We start from the raw sequence: 9,080 nt of genomic DNA on the forward strand, positions 1-9,080 counted from the left end.
TGATTGTGTAAAGTTTGTATAGTATACAAGTATATATTCACTTCTGCTAGTATAAATATATGTTCCAACATTCATTATTGATGGTGTATAATAATCATGATAACTCAATTTCACCGCCTATCATGCCTAAATTGAGCATAATTTTCTATAACTTTTTTACAAACTGTCCCTACATGCTTAAATTTAGTTTGACCCTCTATATACTACCACTACTTGCTCCCTTTAGCATTTGTAATGGCTTCCTCATTCCTTTTGTGTTTTTTCACCATCTCCTTGTTGCTATTTACTCACTTTAAACCGACTAATTCATCAAAACTCGAGATCGAGGAGTTGTCGTGGCTCGATGACGACCAAGATGAGGAGATTAACATGGTCCAGAGCCGTCATGAGTCCCTAAGAAAATGTGATTTTTCGTCTGGAAAATGGGTGTATGATCAAACTTATCCTCTGTATGATGCGGCCACTTGCCCGTATCTTAGTACCAGGGTAACTTGTCGTAAAAATGGTAGGCCTGACTCTGATTATGAGAAATGGAGATGGAAACCACATGGTTGCAACATTCCTAGGTACATACTATACATTCAGTTGTTTCAATATACATTATGCTACAATTGGTACATTTTGAGATGGCAAAATAAATAGTGAAGGTAGCAAAATGAGCGGGTCAAAACATGTAATACCTCGATTCGACGTTGGATATATCGACAACGAACAGTTATTTTCCAACTACAATATTCTTTCGTAGGTCTCAAATTAATTGTCCAATGTTGCCTTTCAAAAGCAAAAAAAAAAAAAAGGTTGTCTACTTCCCATAAATACTTAAGAATAAGTTTAAGAGTAAATCCGGGAAATTAACAAAATCATAATCATCTTTCTAAAACTTTGTTATTTTGTCTGGACAATAAAATGTTAGGAATTTAGCGAGCCCCATCAAGAATTTAATAACCCAAACAGATAATATGATCAAACACGCAAAGATAGTGAACAAAGAAACATAAATAACACAAGAATTTAACATGGTTATATCCAATCGTTTAATCTAACAATTGGTTTAGTGAATGACCAAACAAAGAGAGTTACAATTGCTTTTCGATTGCTTGGGATCCGCGAGGCTAGCTTGGGATCCGCGAGGCCCCCAGCTTGGGATCCACGAGCCTAGCTTGGGATCCGCGAGGCCCCCAGCTTCAATTGCTTTTCGATTTCGTTTGATTCTTCACACTCAACATAAAATTGAGACGGATGGAGTATATAGTTGTACCTTAGTTTTAGATTCAACCATTCTAAAGACAACTAGTTTATTTATTGATACTATCATTGAAGGGAGTATTATGCAAAATGGTTAGTACCGAATGATTTCAATGACAGGTTTGATGCATTGGAGTTTCTTGGAAGAATGAGAAGAAAAAGAATAATGTTAGTAGGTGATTCCATAATGAGAAACCAATGGGAGTCTCTTGTGTGCTTGGTTGAATCCGTCTTGCCTACTGATCGCAAAACCGTCACTTACGCAGGCCCAACAATGTCCTTCCATGCCCTGGTGAGACAATTGTACATGAAACTACGATAATTGTGCAACTTTCTATGCATAATGTACAAGTTTGTCCTGTTTTGACTGGAGTAAGAGTTGTACTTTGTGATTTGTCTTGTTATGCAGGATTTTGAGACATCAATTGAATTTTGTTGGGCACCACTTCTAGTTGAACTGAAGAAAGGGCGTGGAAACAAGAGGATTTTACATCTGGATTTGATAGAAGAGAATGCTAAGTATTGGAGGGCTGCTGACGTGTTGGTTTTTGATTCGGCACATTGGTGGACCCACTCTGACAAGTGGACCTCGTAAGACACAACTGATCCGATACATTTTAGTTACTCGTACTTAATTTTACAAATATACAATATAACTTAATGTTTTGTTATGATTGTCATATAGGTGGGACTTATTGATGGATGGAAAGCATGTAGCCCAAGATATGAACCGAATGGTTGCATATCAAAGAGGGCTTCGAACATGGGCGAAATGGGTCGATTTGAACCTCGACCCACGTCAATCGCGGGTCATATTTCGTAGCATGTCACCTCGACATAACAGGTACACCTTATAACTGAAACCATGTATCTAAAGACAGATCCAGTAAATTTCAACTAGAGTCGGTACTTGTACTTTGTGCATATACGGCTATGTTGTACCTTAGGCATAGAAACTAGTATTGAACAAAGAAAACCCGGTTCCGATATTATATTGTTGATGCAATATTGATACAAGGAATATAAATAAAAACCTTAAAGGACCCTAAGCCTATAATACATATTGGGTTGGGCAAACCCTGGTATAATACTACAGTTGTAGTCCGAACGGCGAATTCGCAAAACTTCGAATGAGAAGAAAACATTAATTATTAAATAAATAAATAAATAATACAGTTTATATCTCTCTAATTTGTTGAATGGAACAGACTGATATTTGACAAGACGGTTGCGTATTGCATGAATACGTTTTTTTAAACAACGGAACTTTACCTTATATTATTGATGCGATATTTATAGCGATAAACATTACAAAACCTAATGGACCCTAAGTCCATAATACATATTGGGTTGGTCTATATGAAAACCTAGTCTAATTGAAACTTGTACAGGGACAATGGATGGAAATGCTACAAGCAAAGTGAACCATTGGGTTATTCTAGTCACCCACATGTACCTCAAGAGATGATGGTGCTTAAAGGTGTAATCGAAAAAATGAGATTTCCGGTTTATTTAGAAGATATAACAGCGATGTCAGCTCTACGGAAAGACGGGCATCCATCAATTTACACACAAGCTGCGGATAGTGGATCCGAGAAGCAGCACCGTACAAACCATGGTTCGGCTGATTGTAGCCACTGGTGCCTGCCTGGAGTTCCTGATATATGGAATGAAGTGCTAAATGCAATGCTTTGAGAATTTGGTTATATCAAGCTACTATCATTATTAGGCTAATGAAAATTTGTGTTTTCTGATGGTTAATTTATATGGATTGTAACATCTATAATGACTGTTGGTAGTTAATGTATCACTAGGCAATTAATATAACAGTTTCTATATTTATAAGTGCTTAAACTTTGGGTGAAACAGCAATCTTTGAAACACCACTTGAATCTTAAACATAATAACAAGAAATTATTAATTAATGGATAAAAATTAATAGAACTTGTCGACAACATCTACAAGAACAACAATACTAAAAGTTTCCGAAGAATAATGTTACATTGTGAAAATGTGTGTTAACACTTGTTTTAAAACGGCAATTTTAAAATCAGTGACGGGATAGAAACCACCCACCCGATCATATCCGACACATTCACGCACGCTCCGGAGGAAACCAATTCATCCCGTTAGGTAACCGAAATTGGGGAAAACCCCCAAGGATATTTGAACCCGGGAAATAATAGCTTCAAAGTTCGCCTCTCCCAGGATTCGAACCCGAGACAGAGTCCTTAAAGTTCAGCCTCCCATACCACTAGCTCGGTGGTAGTGTCTTCTTATAGTTCTTAAGATCCTAGAACTTTTTAATTATATTATTATTTAATTAATACAAATTAACCAATATAATTCAAGTATTCAACTTTCAATATAAAGTTCTAACAATTTGAATTATATTAATCTTCGTGGAATTAGGAACAATATAAGGACTAATATTCAGTAACCACATACGCAGTATATGAATTCTGAAACCATATATGAGGAATTACTCAATATTTAAAAAACACCTATATAACAATAAACACCAAGAAGTATGAAACAGTTTAACAAAACTTATTCAACAAAATTACATCAATGATTCCTCATTTCTCATTCTGTTTACTTTAAAACTATGTTTCATTTGTAAAGAATAATAAGATTTATATAATACTCAAACTTGTACCTATTCATCTGTTTGTTACCCAAATCTCTTCTTCAACTTTGAAATATCTTTACTTTTCAATCCAAAAGCCTTCTCCAACAACTCGTCATCGATCCCGGATCCAAACAAGGCTGCGGGAAGTTTGACCGAGCCTGGGTTCTGGCTATCAAAACTCCCAAGAACCGTGGCCCGCGTCTTCCCAACGTTCATTTGAAAATGCAACACTCCCCTTGGGAAAACCATAACTTCTCCCTTTTCAATCACTTTCGCAAAAACTTTATTCGTCGTATCAACAAAACCAGAATAAAGTTTTCCTTCAAGCACGTACGCAATCTCTGTGGCCCGAGGATGATAATGTGGGACGTTGGTCCCACCGACCTCAAAATCGGCTCTAACTAACGACATTCCAAGTGTGTTCAGGGCCGGGAAGACTGTGGCCGAAACGGGCACACCAGAAAATTTGTTGGTGAATTTTCCTGGATGTTTTATGCCGGAAAATATGAAGTCGTCAACGGTGACCGATGAGGAGTTTTTGCATTGGTGGGAGTGAGGTGAGGGTAGACAGTAGTCTTGAAGTGGATCCGGGTCGGATCCGGATACGGATGTGGGTTGGTTGATGGTAGAGTAGAGGATGAATATAACTAACAAAACTAACATTTTGGGGAACATGGTTATAGTGAATGGGGTATGGTGAGGGATTAAAGAATGTAAATTTATAGGTAATTTAATTTAATGGTATTGGAGTGTAGTTGACACTAAAATTTTGAAATGATATGAAAGTGATGCTCAATGAGTCCTTTCATATCAAAGGTATAAGGTGACTTTAAAGAAAAAAAGAGGTGTTTGGTGTTTCTTTTTTGTTGTAAACTATGATTATTATTATTATTTTAGGAATATATTTATATTTTGTTGTAGATAATTGAAAGTAAAAAGAGGAAATTGGCTATGAATGATGAATGGTTATTATGGCATTTTATATGTGAAGTATGGTGTAAAAGTGATAGATTTAGAGACTTGTATTAGAAGTGAAGTGAAGATCATGCTTTCCATATATGTGCATCATCACAAGGATTTGTTTGTCTCTGAATATTTATAATACAAGAAAAATATGATATAGTTTGTTACACAAAGCTTGGAGGGACCATTTGCTCGAGTAATTTAGTAGACATTAATTCTAGTGTTTGCATTAAATTAATATATCTTTATCGATGAAAATTGGTCATAAATACTACGTATTAAATAGGCTAAAGAAACTGATGAAAACTATAAATTCGTATACGTTAAATACTTGAAAGCATGAACCGGACATGTTAGTTTGATGGTTGAAGACTAGAATTTAATTTTCAAGAGCTGCAACTTTGAGTTATTGACTTCAAAAATATTTAACTGTAAATTACATTTGAAGAGTTTTATTGTTTACGTATGGACTATGGTTAACATGTGTAAGGAAGTTTTCTAACAATAAGTTAGCTTGCAAGGACTATGGCCTTCATTAACGTTGGACACTTGGATTAGGTTCAAGTTAGCTTGTATTTAAATTGGTCAAGTTGTATAGTTGGTTTACTCTTTTCGAACCCCTTCATTTGATGTTCGATGTTTGCATGTATCGATTTGGAGATCCTTCTTCTATATGATGGTTCCTTTAATTTTCATTTTAGCAACAAAAAAAAAAAAAAAAAAAAAAAAAAAAAAAAAGGTGGAGTTCATATTTGGTTCATTTTTTTTTAAGTATGCCAAGTTGCGACAGTGAAATAAATGGTGTAGGGAATAGTAACATTTAGATAAAACAAAATTCACTGACTTACCACCAATTCCGAGAGCCATGTTTTATATTTTTTCATTAGATTAGATGTTGAAAAATGGTAACCCATCACTTCTTGTATAAGCTTAAGTAACGTCACGATATTCATAGTGTTTCTCTTCTTTCATTATCCGAAAAAATAGCGTCATTCACAAATTGTAAATGATACAAAAGCACTTTATATCCTCCCATATCTCAACACATTTGACAATACATTTCTTGATCGCCACTTTGTTGAGAATATACAATACCTCCGTGACAATTTTAAAAAGAAAGGGTGACAACGGATTACCTGCCTAACTCCTATTTCGATCACAAATTTTTCCGGTTGGAAAGCCAGTTATTAAATTTGAAATAGTGGACGAACTTAGACAAACCTTAACCCGTTTTCTTCATTTGAAACCAAACTTCATGTAATTCATGATGGTAGAAAGACAATGACGGTGGTGGCGGTGAAGGAGATCGAAGGTGGTGTCGGTAGTAGCAAGATAGTGATGGCAATATTAGCACAACAGTGTGGTGGTACACTACCACAATTCTGGTCTAATACGGCGACACTATGTCGCCACATTAGGCACACATGTCGCCACAATAGACTGATTTGCGGCGACAAATACGTCACAAAACGGTCGCCGCAATAGATGTGTCACCTTTGATATTATGCGACGTCTTTTGTGGCGACACATGTGGGGCCCACATGTAGTGACCCGAACTTTTTCATGTTTATATATATTAATTGAGATTGATATTTACATGATTAAATGTTTCCAACATGTTAAGCAATCAAACTTGTTAAGACTTGATTAATTGAAATATGTTTCATATAGACAATTGACCACCCAAGTTGACCGGTGATTCACGAACGTTAAAACTTGTAAAAACTATACGATGACATATATATGGTTATATATATAGTTAACATGTTTTTATTATAAGTATGTATCTCATTAGGTATTTTAACAATGAGTTATATACATAAAAATGAGACTATTAATTTAAGAAACTCGAAAACGATATATATAACGATTATCGTTATAACAACGTCTTACTAGGTACATATGAATCATATTAAGATATTGATACACTTGGTTAATTATGTTAAATGATAAGTAAATATATTATTAAGTGTATTAACAATGAAATACATATGTAAAAATAAGACTACTAACTTAATGATTTCGAAACGAGACATATATGTAACGATTATCGTTGTAACGACATTTAACTGTATATACATCATACTAAGATATATTATATATCATAATATCATTATAATATAATAATTTAACATCTAATTTGTTATAATAAACAATGGGTTAACAACATTTAACAAGATCGTTAACCTAAAGGTTTCAAAACAACATTTACATGTAACGACTAACGATGACTTAATGACTCAGTTAAAATGTATATACATGTAGTGTTTTAATATGTATTCATACACTTTTGAAAGACTTCAAGACACTTATCAAAATACTTCTACTTAACAAAAATGCTTACAATTACATCCTCGTTCAGTTTCATCAACAATTCTACTCGTATGCACCCGTATTCGTACTCGTACAATACACAGCTTTTAGATGTATGTACTATTGGTATATACACTCCAATGATCAGCTCTTAGCAGCCCATGTGAGTCACCTAACACATGTGGGAACCATCATTTGGCAACTAGCATGAAATATCTCATAAAATTACAAAAATATGAGTAATCATTCATGACTTATTTACATGAAAACAAAATAACATATCCTTTATATCTAATCCATACACCAACGACCAAAAACACCTACAAACACTTTCATTCTTCAATTTTCTTCATCTAATTGATCTCTCTCAAGTTCTATCTTCAAGTTCTAAGTGTTCTTCATAAATTCCAAAAGTTCTAGTTTCATAAAATCAAGAATACTTTCAAGTTTGCTAGATCACTTCCAATTTTGTAAGGTGATCATCCAACCTCAAGAAATCTTTGTTTCTTACAGTAGGTTATCATTCTAATACAAGGTAATAATCATATTCAAACTTTGGTTCAATTTCTATAACTATAACAATCTTATTTCAAGTGATGATCTTACTTGAACTTGTTTTCGTGTCATGATTCTGCTTCAAGAACTTCGAGCCATCCAAGGATCCATTGAAGCTAGATCCATTTTTCTCTTTTCCAGTAGGTTTATCCAAGGAACTTAAGGTAGTAATGATGTTCATAACATCATTCGATTCATACATATAAAGCTATCTTATTCGAAGGTTTAAACTTGTAATCACTAGAACATAGTTTAGTTAATTCTAAACTTGTTCGCAAACAAAAGTTAATCCTTCTAACTTGACTTTTAAAATAAACTAAACACATGTTCTATATCTATATGATATGCTAACTTAATGATTTAAAACCTGGAAACACGAAAAACACCTTAAAACCGGATTTACGCCGTCGTAGTAACACCGCGGGCTGTTTTGGGTTAGTTAATTAAAAACTATGATAAACTTTGATTTAAAAGTTGTTATTCTGAGAAAATGATTTTTATTATGAACATGAAACTATATCCAAAAATTATGGTTAAACTCAAAGTGGAAGTATGTTTTCTAAAATGGTCATCTAGACGTCGTTCTTTCGACTGAAATGAATACCTTTACAAAAACGACTTGTAACTTATTTTTCCGACTATAAACCTATACTTTTTCTATTTAGATTCATAAAATAGGGTTCAATATGAAACCATAGCAATTTGATTCACTCAAAACGGATTTAAAATGAAGAAGTTATGGGTAAAACAAGATTGGATAATTTTTCTCATTTTAGCTACGTGAAAATTGGTAACAAATCTATTCCAACCATAACTTAATCAACTTGTATTGTATATTATGTAATCTTGAGATACCATAGACACGTATACAATGTTTCGACCTATCATGTCGACACATCTATATATATTTCGGAACAACCATAGACACTCTATATGTGAATGTTGGAGTTAGCTATACAGGGTTGAGGTTGATTCCAAAATATATATAGTTTGAGTTGTGATCAATACTGAGATACGTATACACTGGGTCGTGGATTGATTCAAGATAATATTTATCGATTTATTTCTGTACATCTAACTGTGGACAACTAGTTGTAGGTTACTAACGAGGACAGCTGACTTAATAAACTTAAAACATCAAAATATATTAAAAGTGTTGTAAATATATTTTGAACATACTTTGATATATATGTATATATTGTTATAGGTTCGTGAATCAACCAGTGGCCAAGTCTTACTTTCCGACGAAGTAAAAATCTGTGAAAGTGAGTTATAGTCCCACTTTTAAAATCTAATATTTTTGGGATGAGAATACATGCAGGTTTTATAAATGATTTACAAAATAGACACAAGTACGTGAAACTACATTCTA

At 33.9% G+C, this 9,080-nt stretch overlaps 2 protein-coding genes across 2 annotated transcripts; one reads left to right on the forward strand and one right to left on the reverse strand.

Annotated features, from left to right (window-relative positions):
* Positions 1 to 234: 234 nt before the first annotated feature.
* On the forward strand, positions 235 to 3,065 carry LOC139863375 (protein trichome birefringence-like 36). The gene is made up of 5 exons (XM_071852012.1): positions 235 to 566; positions 1,366 to 1,537; positions 1,655 to 1,836; positions 1,931 to 2,089; positions 2,637 to 3,065. The coding sequence occupies exons 1-5, from the start codon at positions 235 to 237 to the stop codon at positions 2,938 to 2,940; spliced, it is 1,149 nt and encodes a 382-aa protein (XP_071708113.1). The 3' UTR covers positions 2,941 to 3,065.
* Positions 3,066 to 3,815: 750 nt separating this feature from the next.
* LOC139864881 (germin-like protein subfamily 3 member 2) lies at positions 3,816 to 4,552 on the reverse strand. Its single transcript, XM_071853445.1, has one exon. It carries the CDS (start codon positions 4,550 to 4,552, stop codon positions 3,920 to 3,922), a length of 633 nt encoding a protein of 210 aa, XP_071709546.1. The 3' UTR covers positions 3,816 to 3,919.
* Between the last annotated feature and the right edge of the window lie 4,528 nt (positions 4,553 to 9,080).

This window comes from Rutidosis leptorrhynchoides, chromosome 8 (assembly GCF_046630445.1).
Source record: "Rutidosis leptorrhynchoides isolate AG116_Rl617_1_P2 chromosome 8, CSIRO_AGI_Rlap_v1, whole genome shotgun sequence".
NCBI classification, from domain to species: Eukaryota; Viridiplantae; Streptophyta; class Magnoliopsida; order Asterales; family Asteraceae; genus Rutidosis; species Rutidosis leptorrhynchoides.

Bases quoted from the DNA above. Each gene is read 5' to 3' on its own strand.
- LOC139863375 (XM_071852012.1), top strand. From the start codon at position 235: ATGGCTTCCTCATTCCTTTTGTGTTTTTTCACCATCTCCTTGTTGCTA. The intron at 567-1,365 runs GTACATACTATA...TTTCAATGACAG, and splicing joins CATGGTTGCAACATTCCTAG to GTTTGATGCATTGGAGTTTC. The intron at 2,090-2,636 runs GTACACCTTATA...AAACTTGTACAG, and splicing joins ATGTCACCTCGACATAACAG to GGACAATGGATGGAAATGCT.
- LOC139864881 (XM_071853445.1), bottom strand. From the start codon at position 4,552: ATGTTCCCCAAAATGTTAGTTTTGTTAGTTATATTCATCCTCTACTCT.